This window comes from Nematostella vectensis, chromosome 4 (genome assembly GCF_932526225.1).
Source record: "Nematostella vectensis chromosome 4, jaNemVect1.1, whole genome shotgun sequence".
Taxonomy (NCBI): Eukaryota; Metazoa; Cnidaria; class Anthozoa; order Actiniaria; family Edwardsiidae; genus Nematostella; species Nematostella vectensis.
In genome coordinates this window covers 3,514,947-3,529,420 of record NC_064037.1, presented here as the reverse complement: position 1 = coordinate 3,529,420, position 14,474 = coordinate 3,514,947, and the positions used below count along the sequence as shown (strand labels likewise).

The following is a 14,474-nucleotide window of genomic DNA, read 5'->3' as shown; positions in this document are numbered from 1 at the left end:
ACAACATGGTCTCGAGAATGAATTAACGATTATCCTTAAATGTTATTTGACCACTGAATTAATGATAGTCATTAATTCATTGTCATGCGCAAGGCGCGGATGCTAAGGTGTTGTTGATCACATGGTTGACTACTCAAGCATTGAAGCAAGCGAGGATGACTGGTAAGCGAGGTCAAAACCTTTTGAAATACTTGGCTTAAAACGATTTGTTTTGTCAATTGTTCATTGAGCGTGAAATTTTTATTCAAATATTTGATCTCTCGTTTTGACAAACTTCGATTTCGTAGTTCAAATGCGGGAAAAGTATAAAGAAATCCTGATCGATAAGTACGATGATCTATCACGTGTGGACTGCTTCGATCGTTCAACGTGATCCGAAATATTTCTGAAATAAGCTTACAAAAGCAATGGAGCATATATTAGCTACCATGCGATAATACTCTCGTCCATGGTCCCCATACAGCTGCTTTAGTTCAAGAAGAAAGGTTCCCAAGTCAAAGTTGCACGTCTAAACCATCCCTGTTACATTATCTTCGGCTGCTAAACTGTTATAGACAAGTTGGCTTAAATATGCGTACCAAATGTACTAATATGTTATTATAAACCAAATATATATTCCGAATACCATGCTTTCTATCAGCGCTATTTTAAAATTCAGGATAAATTGCAGGAGTGATATTAGACATCTATTTAGATACTTCATCCATCCTTATGCAGGACTCCCGGATATTGTGATATTATCAGATAGTTTCTAATCAGATGCTATTAGATATCCATTTAAAGATACCCTCAAGATACCCTCCTCCTCTATGCGGGACCCCGAACTCGATATTAAATATAATTATCCTCATTTTTACTAAGAGATTACATTGCCAGCAATAGTTTACACAGAATATATAAAAATATAGATTTTTTTAGTGATATGTTATGAAATTCTGTTTATGGTAATGTTATGCTTACTTTACAGGCCATGCAAACTTTACAGGCCATGCAAAAAAAACCTTTAATATATTGTAACACATTTTATTACTTTTTTATTAAAAGACAAACCACAAACACCAAACAAGAAGATAGTACCACGGCTTAAGGTATGACATACAGTGTTTGACTCAATAAGAAAGTCTCATCTTTTTTATAATTTATCATGTTTATAATACTGTATTAATAGTTACTGCTAGTCTTCTATGCATCATGTTTGTGAAATTAATTACGCTAAAGATTGAAAATTGCTGCTCTTTTTTCTCCAGGTATGCGCATAGAGTGATGGGATAGCCTCTATTGTAACATGGAAAGCAGACATTGTCCTGAGCATTATCTGCTTTACATGTCACAATGGTGGCCATTGTATTGAAGCGGATTGTCTCCAATTGATTCTGTGTGCATACCTGGATAAAAAAGAGCTTTGTTCTTAGTTGTATGATAATTTATTTTATTAAAATTTCTGTTTTTATTACCATAGGCCTGTCCAGAATGTGGTACAAATTGTCCTACTGCATGTCGCAGCTGCAAAAATGAAAACTGCTCATACATTTTTGCAAAGAAGGTCAAGTCGAACCATGATGCTATTGAAAAGAAAGGGACAACCAACCCAACCAATCAAAAAGACATGATGTATTATAGGGTGTGTGATATTAACAATTACAATAACATTTTTCATTTATTATATACCAAGTGTCAAAGTTCACGTTTTCTAGTATCTAATTTTGGTAGAGGGTGCATCACCTGAACTTGAAGAAATTTGACGGTTTCCCCAGGCAACAATGATGGCAACAGTACAATTTAAGTTCTGTGAATTAAACTAAACCGGAAGTCACACAACTTTTGCATTCATTCATGTCAATATTTACAAATGGTTTACATAGAGTTTGCTTTTTATTCCCTCACATTTTGCATTCACATTGTGACACTTTCTATGATAATAAAGCTTTCATTGACTGGAACCTTGGGAAAGCATTGTTTTGTGTTAAAATAGGACAACAAAACCTGCTGTTTCCCTCAGTCCCAGTCAATAAAGTGTTAATTAATAGGTTTTCTTAAAGGTGCCAGCTCAACCACACTGCGCACCATGTGCAGATAAACGTGTGTATGCAGAACCACCATATCGCATTTGGAACCTCTGTGTGTGAGCAAAAGAAGGGTAAGGTGCCAGCTCAACCACACTTTGCACCATGTGCAGAAAAACACATGTATGCAGAACCACCATATCGCATTTGGAACCTCTGTGTGTGAGCAAAAGAAGGGTGGACAATTATCCAGTGTTTCCCAGTATGTTGTTATTTTGATACTTTCAAGGTGTGGTGCACATTGGGTGAGTTGATCCCTCTAAACATAAATAGTAAAAATGCCAAAAATATTTTACATAAGAGATATTGAATTCTCCCCTTGGGTTGCAACACCTTTTCAAAAATCTCTGAAGACGGAATCGTTTTGTGCGGTATCTGGTAGAGCATGACTGTTCCCTTCAGATGCCTCTCACACCTAAGTTTAGGTGTAAGGTTGAATGCAATTTTCACCATTGTATGCCTCTGAATGGTGAGTGTGCCTAATTTTAAGCCATAATTTAGCCCAAGGTTTATGTCTGCAAGAATGGTCAAGGATTACATAATTAATAAGTTATCATTTTGCATGACACAATAATAGCAATTAAGCGAATACATGCAGGCATGCACACTCAGCAGTCTTCAGATTATGTAATCAGTTTATTATGTTGCAGCTAAAGGTAGTCTAATAATGTATCCTTAGACTATTGCACTGTCAGCTTAAATTTAAGTTCTGTCCCCTCAAGTCACATTCTTGGAGCATGTTTCAAATTTCATACTCTGGCCTCACAGCATTGCATATTTATTTGATTCTAGGCAGACGTCCTGCATCAGAAACACCAAAATGACATTGTCATTTTGACATTTAAAAAACATGGTCTGGGCACAACAGTAGAGTGCTATGGCACAGAAGGTGCCGGTGCAGCCTTTGTTGGGCACGAGGGAGAGAAGCCTGCCCATGAACTTGGGAAAATGGTTAAGAAAATGTTTGAGACGTTTATGGAAGGTGAGACTAAGGACTGGGAGACCACAAAACATGGAACCCCTGGTCCATGTACCACCTCCTTGGACCACCCCTAAAACTGCCTAAAAGCTGAGACAAAATGAATTTGTGTGAATAAATCTGGCACATTAGAGACCCTAAATGTCTGATACAGTCCAATATTTAATATAACAGCAGTCTATGTGCCTCTACCGCCATCTTGGAACATTATCCACTAACCATTCCTAATGAAGGGTATAAGAGGAATATATGTTGTAGGGGTGTAAAGAATGTCCCCACCCCAACCCATTCTCCCATATCCTTTATAAAGAGTTTGCTATTTGTTTTTCTCTTCTCACTTCAAACTTTTTTCATTTCTTACATAATTGATCTTGACACAATATCAAAATTTGTGTCCGCTCCACTATTTTATCAAAGCATTATTTCCATTTTCAAGTTTTAGTTGCATTATTGAATTTACAGTAACAAAAATGTTTGGGTAATTTTTAATGATGGCCGAAGTTGTTGAAAAAGGTTGTTTAAGCTTTGTTTTTTGTGTTTTATCATTGTCATTATTATTGTTATTCACACAACTGGCTTTCAAAATGCTATAAAAAATTAGTCACAAATATGACTGAAAATGTTGAGGAAAATGATCAGTTGTACAAGTGATCCATAAAAGTCCAATATCAAACCATGTTTTATGATACCACCCGATGTTTTTCTTATTTCAAGTGGCTCACGGGTAATTTTCCAGAATTGCTTACTGTTTCCAAACTTGTGTGCTATCTGCTTGTTTTTGACCTTGTATGATGTTCAACGCTTGCAATCATAATTTAATTTTATAGAGCCATCATTAAATTAAAATATTACAGCAAGTACCCTGCTGGTTTCTTTCTCTCAGCCACTACTCGCAGGGTATTTTCATATGGATATCTTATAGGCAAACCGCTGTATTTCGGTTAATATGCTACCCTCGGTAATTAAAGATTATTGTATTGTATTGTTGTTGCATTTACATTTTTTTCATTAACATATCATCGGTTTGGATATTTTTAAAAAGACATCTATATGCAGTCTAATAAAATGTAATGATGGCTTCATAAAATTAACTTTTACTAAGGTTGAACATAAAATCGACAGGTATCCACCCAGTGTTTTGAAACAGTTGCAGGTCACCTTAAGCACAGAAATGAAAAGGAAGAAGGAAAAGAAAAGGAAAAGTAGATACATCAAAACTCTAATGCAGTAGTGTATTTATTTGCAGAATACAGGAAGAAAAACAGGGTACCTGATCCAGAACCACCACAACCCTTCAGTTTTCAAGATGGTGCAACAGGTGGACCAATGCTAGGCGCACCTTCAACAGCTATGCCACATGCTGCTGCTGCCACTCCATCTAGCACAACACAAGTGCCACCAGCACCTACAACATCTGGGCAACAGCCACCAGCACCTACAACAGCTACGCCACAGCCAACAGCACCTACAACAGCTACGCCACAGCCAACAGCACCTACAACAGCTACGCCACAGCCACCAGCACCTACAACAGCTACGCCACAGCCAACAGCACCTACAACAGCTACGCCACAGCCAACAGCACCTACAACAGCTACGCCACAGCCACCAGCACCTACAACAGCTACGCCACAGCCACCAGCACCTACAACAGCTACGCCACAGCCAACAGCACCTACAACAGCTACGCCACAGCCAACAGCACCTACAACAGCTACGCCACAGCCACCAGCACCTACAAAAGCTGGGCAACAGCCAACAGCACCTACAACAGCTACGCCACAGCCAACAGCACCTACAACAGCTACGCCACAGCCAACAGCACCTACAACAGCTACGCCACAGCCACCAGCACCTACAAAAGCTGTGCCACAGGCTACTGCTACTCTTTGTAGCACAACAAAATCTACTTTGTCAGCATCAGCATCCCCACCGCCCTTCACTGTCACATCTAAAACAGGTATTCTTTGCAGGCACAACCGAAATAAAACAATATAGATCTCCTACTTGAAGATTAAAGAACAAAACAATATACAGTATAGAGCTAATAACACAGACAATCCATAGAATAATAGCATAGAGTGGTTTTCATCTACCTGTGATACAAAGTTTGACAGGAGCAATAGTGTTAGTTGTAATGTTCTGATACTGTATTTGACTAGGGCTATACTTCGGTTTATTCCGACATGATGAAAAGAGCGATCTGATAATATACTCTTATGTGTACATTGTACCACTACCACGAGCAAATTTTGATACTTGCACGTTTTTAGAATTCTCTTTGCACATACCCTGGGTACCAGAGGCTCCGAGCTTCAAGGCGGCGACGATTGCTTTGATCAACTCGTCGTACTTTGCACGGGGATGTGGAGGTTGATTTGGGTGCAGCGGCTAAATTTTGAACTTGATGAGATGCTTTTAAATCAAAGAAATGGCACTAATTAACGTGACTCAGCTGCACGCCTATGCAGCATGCAACTATAACTCAATGCAGCTACGGCACGCTAAGCAGTACATTGCGCGAAAAGTTGACATTTGTCGAGTGCATTTTTTTCTGTAAGGGGGATAGTCATTTTGTTAAATATTTGACACCGGTAGCCTCCTCCAACCTGTTTTGCAAAGATATCTATTCAGTTCTATATTCTATTTATTTTTTGCAGATACGGTAATGTATAAAAAGGATGATATCTGGTTGGCTGCTGGGATTTTGATGCCACATTTAACTACCCTCCATGGCCATGAAATCCCCCCGAACCATGTGTGTGTTCAGCTCACATCAGTCAAGGATAACGTGGAAGCCCCTCTTGTTTTAGGGAATAGCGTGGAGAACAGATATTTGCAAAAGGGGATGTTCTTTGCTCTACCAAAGGATTCCTTGTGTAAAGCAGTAATGGTAGGCCTGAACAGGTTAGCTTTACAGAAATTGTGTTGATGCACTAAACGTTTCTCCAGCAAATCATGGTGCCCCTGTAAGTTATGACTTTGTTGGGTTTTATTTGGCTGTATATCAAATAAACCTCCATACATTACCTGGCTATTTGCGCACTTACTCTCAAATGATGCTTTGCAAGTTTAGGAGCTACATCGGCCATCATCCACGTGTTGCTGGAGAAACGTTTGCTAAAACAGGTGTTAGATTTACCACTTGGCTTAAATTGCACCCTAGTTCCCAAAGTTGTGTGAGGAACTTAACGATTTCCGCATAAAAATAATTTTATAGCAGTTTTCCCCTAACCTTTTGCGCAAAAACTGGCTATAAAATCATCTTGAGAAGGAAATCGAGAATTATATCCAGATAGACATATTTATTTCGCACTTCTAGCAATGTTCATATAGTATATCGTTATGTATTTGAGGGAGCAGGCCCCCTGGAATAACTATTCAGCTAACGGAGCCAGGGCGCTCAAAGTTGGTGTTTCATCTTCATATTTTTTAAATATTTATTCATCGGTGACTAGGGTGCAATTTAAACAAAGTGATAAAATCAAAACGTTTACCGCCAAGAAATCCCGAATCGGACTCCATACCTCTGTTTTTCATTAAAAAAATATATATATGAAAAATAATTAGAAATTGATGCACAAATTTACACATCCGCGTAATTGTATCTATAAAGATTGTTGTGGAAACCACTCTATATCTACATTTTTAAATTAGCCACTTACTCTCTGATTGTCCCTTAGTAAGGTGATTATTTATGATTCTGAGACAGCTTAGATACAAGATATATTTTTACAAAAATGTAATAAATTCATTATATAAATTTATTTTATTTTGTACAGGTAGGGGCTTTTACATCAGTTACAGTTATTACATTTTGATGTCGCTGTCAATTTTTTCACTTATCAAAGTGATTATTTTCTGAATATTTAACAGCAGAGATTCAAGATGCATATATCATATATTTTTATAAAAATCAAATTATTTAAATTTCCGAAATAATTACTGCTGTTTTCTCAATTCTGTGAACTCTCACATGTAGCACTGAGGCTTAGTGACGTGAGGCAGGAGGTGGGTTTAACATTGTAAATCATTAGCGAGAATTCGCAGAATCATGGAAACTGCAGTAAATTATCAATTTTTTTAAGCTTTACTTATGGAAGAACACTTTTTATGAACTTATTTTTGCAAATGCGCGAGTCCCTTTCCCTTTTATATCATTTATACACCTGCCTGTTTTAGACTTCTTCTCTCTTGCATTTGAAAAGTGGAACAAACTTTCTGCATTTTAACAAAGAGCTCTCAGAACAAAAATGGTGACCATTTGCCAACTTCAACTCAAATTATTTGTACCTAGGGTTTGAGCACCAATCTATGGAGTGCAAAATATTTATATTGCCATTAAACTAAAAAAACGTTTCTGTGATTTCATGTATTGGGATGACAAAGGCAGCGAAGTATTACATTGCCGCGGTGCAATTTTGACCATGAACCACCATTCTCCCAAATGAAAAGTGTTCTCCTTTTTTTAAAAAAATTGTAATGGTTTTTATTATTTTTACAGAGAGAGATATCTATATTGAAGAGTTATTTTTATAAAACTATTTATAAATATGTCATAAAATTCACAGAACACATTATTAAAATAGTACTTTATTACAATTTTATTTACAAATTCCTTCAAATATCTAGTTTTGTTGACATTAAATAAAAAGTAAAAACAAACATTTGTTCAATTGCTGAATCAAACACAAATCACAGTATCCAACTTTGCGACTCTATTATTCATGTTCAAATGATTTTAATTATACCATAAAGGACTATAAGCTACTTCCTCGTTGTTCCTTAACGTTTCCTAGTGCGAATCAAATGTTTCCGTTGGTACAATCATTTATTCCCTAATACGTTTATACCATGTTCAAACAGTAAGGAAGCCCCGTTTCAATGGATGTTTGTTCTCGTTGACTCCAGAACTATTTCAATGATCTTGTGATAAATAGGTTAATCAAATGTTGGGTGATATTTGCAATTTTATTTCGGAATAACTCAAATCCCGGCACCCAGAATTGGAAATTGATTAGTAGGTGCAATAAGAAATTGATACGTAGTCACCTAACGGTAAGGGGGGCTCCCACAAAAAAAAGGCGTTACTTCATACTGCACATTGTTTTAATAAAATATTTTAAAAAATAAAATTTTTGCTATCTGCAATTAGAAGTATTTTGCTTTCTTTAATTTTAATTATTTAAAAATAAAGTCCCACGCCTACCTTGCTATCTCTTAGGGGTCAATTTTATTTTTCTTATCGAGCACCCCCGTCATTTTTTGTCATTTTGAGTCCTCCCCCTCCCCGGGCATATAACAAAATGACCGTATAACAAAAAGGCCGTAGCGTCGTGCACACTAGATATAACAGCGTTTTATCGCAAACGTAAAAGTGAGAGAAAATGCACAGGAATTTTGTAACATGTTAATATCGCTTTATTTATGTATTTTCGTGCGCTCATTTTAGTAAATTTTAGCTTTCGATTGAATTTTGTTAGTGTGGCGCCGTACTTTGTCGCTAGTGTGCACTAGACTTAAATAAGATATAAAATAAATAAAATATTAAACTGTGATGATGACACCTCGCTTTTGTAAACCCATACCATATCAGGCCCCACTGTTTCATTTTGCATTGGTTGCACTATTTGAGTTAATCTTATTATATGCAAAGCGGTTTAAAGGGGCTATGTCACGCTTAGTAAAGCACAATTTAAACAAAGTTATAAAATCAAAACGGTTTTTCTACAAACCTAGATGGATATTCCCAACGAACAAACGGTTCCTGGTCTTGTTAAGCTTGGGCTAAATTACGCTATAACCGTGACGTAGCCTCTTTAAAAATGCTTCAATCTTTCTCGGGCACGGTATTCCTCGTTGCACCTTCTACAGAAGAAGAAGTCCAGGCAAGCATGTGTTGAGCTATTTCCCATGTTAAGGCACCTCTTGCACTCACTGATGTACTTGGGAGAACATCTCTCACGGCAAAATACATAGAAGGATTTCTCTAGAACTGGACAGCAGCATTTTCCTCGTTCCTTGGCACCACAAGCACGGCATTTTTCTATCATTTCCACATCGGGGTAAGGGTACATGAAAACATCTCTTTTGAAGTAGCCAGATAAAATCTTCCGCATACTGTAGATATCTCTTAGAGTCTCATAAGGGAGCTCACCAAACGAGATTCTTCTTATGGGAGATACTTTGTATGACCTTAAAATGCCTCCCCTTTCCATGAAATGCAAGAAGAAGTCCAATTTCATTCTATTTCCCTTATGAACTAAAAACCGTACATAGTCCTCTTCAATATCCTCAAAGCGAACTTCTTTCTCATCTGCCTCCTCCTCATCAAACAGCCTTCTCACAAACGTACTACCCTCTTCAGTTTTTTTATACGTATCTACTTTCTCAGCTACCGCTTCCTCGTCGAACAGTTTCATCACGAACCTGTCCTCTTCAGTTTTCTTATACATATCTTCCTTCTCAGCCATCTCCTCATCCTCCACCATCTCTCTCTCAAAACTGTCCCCTCCAGTTTTCCCATTCATCTCATCCTCTTCAACCATCTCCTTGTCCATCTCTTCTTCCTCAAGCATATCACTTACTTTCACCTTATCGTTTTCATTTCTCTCCCCTGACTCTTTTCCCTCTGTTTCATCCCCCTCCTCACCAAACTCTAGTTTCTTTTCATGGCACTCTTGTTTCTCCTTTTTTTCAACCTTTGTTTCATCCTTTTTTCCAGTTTGATGTCTGTATTTGCGCAGAGACAGGTTATGTTTATTTTTCAAATGGTGACGCAGTTGCAAAAACTGTTCTCCACAAAGAAGACACATTTCCATTTTTCTGCTACCATCTTGATCATCTTGGTTTCTGTGACTCAAATTGTCATTTTCAGCTCTTGAAACACCTCTGTGTAAACTTGAGAGGTGATTGTCTAGCCTCTTGAAGAATTTTCCCCTCTTTGGGCAGGTAGCAATAAAACATCTTCCACTTTTGCCCTGTGGAAAAATTTCGTTTCGTTAACAAAGGAAACCTTGAAAACTATAATCTAGCTAAAAATAAATGTCAGTTGATGCAGTTTGTGTAAATTTACCATTGGCCGAAAATTTTTGGAGCATTTGTGAGTTTTGTAGCTTATAGCCTGAAAAGTTAAAAGGTGTTTATTATAAAAAGGTTTCACTGTATCTACTTTTCACTGGCTTGTTTACACTTCAATACAAACATTTCTGTATTACATTTTTATTTGATACTGATAAGATACCATATGGCATCCTGGAAAAAAAGATTGGGCAGTAGCAACCGAACTCCCCCTGACTCTTATAACCACCCTGGAAATTATGAATTGCCACCACCCACCCTGGATTTCCAGCCAATTTCTTTCTAACCACCTGGAATTTACCCACCCTGGACTGTTACATTTTAGGAGAACTACATTGGAATTTTGCATCTGCTGTAGGGTACCCACCCTGGATTTCTATCCTGCTCTATTTGATGTAGTCAGCCTCTGTCTGACACAATGGAAATCCCTTAATGGATTTTTTTTTCAATTTATATCACCACCCTGGATTTCATGTTTACCCATCCTGGTACTTTAAATAACAGAAAAACCACACCATGGATCTGTTAGACCCTACTAGACCATGTTCAAGAAAAGTTGGCCAACTAGAAAAAACATTTGGTAACTCAAAATTTATTTGAGAAATCTGTAAATACATTTTATTTATTCAACTTCCACCACTGGTGCAGAAGGTACAACAGAGCTAGGCTCCAAATCAAGTACCCCCTTGAGTGTATTGTTAGCAAGCATTGCAAGCACTGTCACTGGGGGTGGTCACTGCCAGAGGGTTTATTGCGTCCCCAGTGGTTCTTTTACGTCCCTTCGGTCCAGGTTAGTGTAGTGCAGCTCGAAGAGACGGGACCTCCGGTTTAGTGTCCTTATCCGAACACGGGAGAATAACTTCAACTCACTTGTGACACAAATTCGAAGCAAGGCAGGAACTCAGAGAAAATCCCCAGTTTGACCAGGGTTTGAACCTGGGCCACAGCGGTGAGAGCACACTAGGCCAATCATGCCTCCATTGTTCACCAGTGTACACAAACTTGAATGTTCATGTTTTGATTGTGACAAAGTGTAAATATATGAAAATAAATAAAAATAATGATGCTTTTGTAAATAAAGAAAATTATAAGCAGTAGCTTTTAGGACATGCATGCAGTGTGCACAAACCTTAGACGTTAATTTCTGTTGGCCTAAATGAGGCATAATGCACTAGTCAGTGTAAACCAGTCGAGTCCCCGCATATTCCCCTGCGTGTTGGGGGTGGCATTGACTGGTGCATAATATATTGATTTGTATGGTATTTAAATGAGTAACCTTACAATTCAGGCAAGCTCACTGACTGGTTGTAAACAAACATTTAAAAAATAGCACATTTATACATATATCGACCGTTAAATTGATATAAGTAAATAAGTATAAGCTTAAATAGCCGAGACAGTCATTGAACTTTTTATACATCGTGTGTAATCGAACAGACAGTGATTATCTGGACTGCATCTGAAAGCACAATCTTTACTTACAACTTGACCACAAGTGTGCAGTTATATCGAATTCACTCACCTTGGAAGGGAAATTCCCTCGGTTTCTTCTACGATTCATAACAACACCAACCACTTTTGACACTTTCTAGCCAAATTTATGCACATGCGCGCATGCGCGATGGTTATGCAATCTGACAAACCCCCGGATGATGAACATATGTCACATCGTGTCATGCACCAGAGTGCGGCAAAGTATCGCAGGTGTGGCAAATACACTTTTTTTTATAAAAACCTTTTTTATTAGGCTCGATTTCCAGCTCGTTTCTGTGAGCCCGAAATACATGCCTAGCGACGGCTGGAAATCAAGCCTACTTTTTTAAAAGAACGTCCAGCCTGAGATTTTACCGAATTTTAAGAACATGCCTAGGCTCAGATAGCAGAATTTTTTTTAGTCCTGATGCGTTTTAAAATGCAGAATCAAATTGTGCTCATAACTAAGTCAGTGCCGATTAATTTTTTTTTTATTATCAAGTTTTTAGTCAAAGCGGGGTCTATTATGGATGCTGCTAGTTAAAACACCCATATTCTAATGTGCAATTACTAAGTCGGTCCCGTTTTCACTTTTTTGATTTTTCAAGTTTTTTAGTCAAAGCGGGGTCTTATTTGAATGCTGCTAGTCAAAACACCAATATTCGAGTGTGCAATAACTAAGTCGGTCCCGTTTTCACTTTTTTGATTTTTCATGTTTTTTTAGTCAAAGCGGGGTCTTATTTGAATGCTGCTAGTCAAAACACCCATATTCGAGTGTGCAATAACTAAGTCGGTCCCGTTTTCACTTTTTTGATTTTTCAAGTTTTTTTAGTCATAGCGGGGTCTATTTTGGATGTTGCTAATTAAAACACCCATCTTCTAGTGTGCAATAACTAAGTCGGTCCCGTTTTCACTTTTTTGATTTTTCAAGTTTTATAGTCAAAGCGGGGTCTATTATGGATGCTGCTAATTAAAACACCCATATTCTAGTGTGCAATAAAGAAGTCGGTCCAGTTTTCACTTTTTTGATTTTTCATGTTTTTTTAGTCAAAGCGGGGTCTTATTTGAATGCTGCTAGTCAAAACATCCATATTCTAAAGTGCAATAAAGAAGTCGGTCCTGTTTTCACTTTTTTGATTTTTCATGTTTTTTTAGTCAAAGCTATTATGGATGCTGCTAGTCAAAACACCCATATTCTAGTGTGCAATAACTAAGTCGGTCCAGTTTTCACTTTTTTGATTTTTCAAGTTTTTTAGTCAAAGCGGGGTCTATTATGGATGCTGCTAGTTAAAACACCCATATTCGAGTGTGCAATAACTAAGTCGGTCCCGTTTTCACTTTTTTAATTTTTCAAGTTTTTTAGTCAAAGCGGGGTCTATTTTGGATGCTGCTAGTCAAAACACCAATATTCTAGTGTGCAATAACTAAGTCGGTCCCGTTTTCACTTTTTTGATTTTTCAAGTTTTTTAGTCAAAGCGGGGTCTATTATGGATGCTGCTAGTTAAAACATCCATATTCTAGTGTGCAATAACTAAGTCGGTCCCGTTTTCCCTTGTTTTTATTTTCGGGCTCTTTAGTCAAAGCGGGGTCTATTTTGGATGTTGCTAATTAAAACACCCATATTCTAGTGTGCAATAACTAAGTCGGTCCCGTTTTCACTTTTTTGATTTTTCAAGTTTTTTAGTCAAAGCGGGGTCTATTATGGATGCTGCTAGTCAAAACACCAATATTCGAGTGTGCAATAACTAAGTCGGTCCCGTTTTCACTTTTTTGATTTTTCAAGTTTTTTAGTCAAAGCGGGGTCTATTATGGATGTTGCTAATTAAAACACCCATATTCGAGTGTGCAATAACTAAGTCGGTCCCGTTTTCACTTTTTTGATTTTTCATGTTTTTTTAGTCAAAGCGGGGTCTTATTTGAATGCTGCTAGTCAAAACATCCATATTCTAAAGTGCAATAAAGAAGTCGGTCCTGTTTTCACTTTTTTGATTTTTCATGTTTTTTTAGTCAAAGCTATTATGGATGCTGCTAGTCAAAACACCCATATTCTAGTGTGCAATAACTAAGTCGGTCCAGTTTTCACTTTTTTGATTTTTCAAGTTTTTTAGTCAAAGCGGGGTCTATTATGGATGCTGCTAGTTAAAACACCCATATTCGAGTGTGCAATAACTAAGTCGGTCCCGTTTTCACTTTTTTAATTTTTCAAGTTTTTTAGTCAAAGCGGGGTCTATTTTGGATGCTGCTAGTCAAAACACCAATATTCTAGTGTGCAATAACTAAGTCGGTCCCGTTTTCACTTTTTTGATTTTTCAAGTTTTTTAGTCAAAGCGGGGTCTATTATGGATGCTGCTAGTTAAAACATCCATATTCTAGTGTGCAATAACTAAGTCGGTCCCGTTTTCCCTTGTTTTTATTTTCGGGCTCTTTAGTCAAAGCGGGGTCTATTTTGGATGTTGCTAATTAAAACACCCATATTCTAGTGTGCAATAACTAAGTCGGTCCCGTTTTCACTTTTTTGATTTTTCAAGTTTTTTAGTCAAAGCGGGGTCTATTATGGATGCTGCTAGTCAAAACACCAATATTCGAGTGTGCAATAACTAAGTCGGTCCCGTTTTCACTTTTTTGATTTTTCAAGTTTTTTAGTCAAAGCGGGGTCTATTATGGATGTTGCTAATTAAAACACCCATATTCGAGTGTGCAATAACTAAGTCGGTCCCGTTTTCACTTTTTTGATTTTTCATGTTTTTTAGTCAAAGCGGGGTCTATTATGGATGCTGCTAGTTAAAACACCCATATTCTAATGTGCAATTACTAAGTCGGTCCCGTTTTCACTTTTTTGATTTTTCAAGTTTTTTAGTCAAAGCGGGGTCTATTTTGGA

At 37.5% G+C, this 14,474-nt stretch overlaps 2 protein-coding genes across 6 annotated transcripts; one reads left to right on the top strand and one right to left on the bottom strand.

The window, feature by feature from the left end:
- Positions 1 to 3: 3 nt before the first annotated feature.
- LOC125561813 (vegetative cell wall protein gp1-like) lies at positions 4 to 7,707 on the top strand. Of its 4 annotated transcripts, none has more exons than XM_048726276.1 (6): positions 4 to 162; positions 1,045 to 1,088; positions 1,460 to 1,621; positions 2,856 to 3,045; positions 4,289 to 5,002; positions 5,703 to 7,707. In XM_048726276.1, exons 1-6 carry the CDS (start codon positions 156 to 158, stop codon positions 5,972 to 5,974), a joined length of 1,389 nt encoding a protein of 462 aa, XP_048582233.1. In that variant the 5' UTR covers positions 4 to 155; the 3' UTR covers positions 5,975 to 7,707. The 4 variants fall into 4 exon arrangements, with proteins under 4 accessions (XP_048582233.1, XP_048582232.1, XP_048582234.1 ...); XM_048726275.1 differs by lacking the exon at positions 4 to 162 and adding an exon at positions 181 to 583; XM_048726277.1 differs by lacking the exon at positions 4 to 162 and adding an exon at positions 2,040 to 2,240 and having other exon boundaries at positions 181 to 1,088.
- On the bottom strand, positions 7,618 to 11,741 carry LOC116614758. 2 transcript variants are annotated; one of them, XM_048726280.1, is made up of 3 exons: positions 11,645 to 11,741; positions 10,993 to 11,123; positions 7,618 to 10,022 (listed from the first exon to the last, which is right to left on the bottom strand). In XM_048726280.1, exon 3 carries the CDS (start codon positions 9,861 to 9,863, stop codon positions 8,862 to 8,864), a length of 1,002 nt encoding a protein of 333 aa, XP_048582237.1. In that variant the 5' UTR covers positions 9,864 to 10,022; positions 10,993 to 11,123; positions 11,645 to 11,741; the 3' UTR covers positions 7,618 to 8,861. The 2 variants fall into 2 exon arrangements, with proteins under 2 accessions (XP_048582237.1, XP_032232022.2); XM_032376131.2 differs by lacking the exon at positions 10,993 to 11,123 and having other exon boundaries at positions 11,645 to 11,734.
- Positions 11,742 to 14,474: the final 2,733 nt, after the last annotated feature.

Excerpts from the sequence above, each read along its gene's own strand:
- LOC125561813 (XM_048726275.1), top strand. Across the intron at positions 1,089-1,459 it reads AGATAGTACCACGGCTTAAG|GCCTGTCCAGAATGTGGTAC; the intron begins GTATGACATACA and ends TTATTACCATAG. Across the intron at positions 1,622-2,855 it reads AAGACATGATGTATTATAGG|GCAGACGTCCTGCATCAGAA; the intron begins GTGTGTGATATT and ends ATTTGATTCTAG.
- LOC116614758 (XM_032376131.2), bottom strand. The coding sequence starts at position 11,683 with ATGAATCGTAGAAGAAACCGAGGGAATTTCCCTTCCAAG. Across the intron at positions 10,023-11,644 it reads GAGGGAATTTCCCTTCCAAG|GGCAAAAGTGGAAGATGTTT; the intron begins GTGAGTGAATTC and ends ATTTTTCCACAG.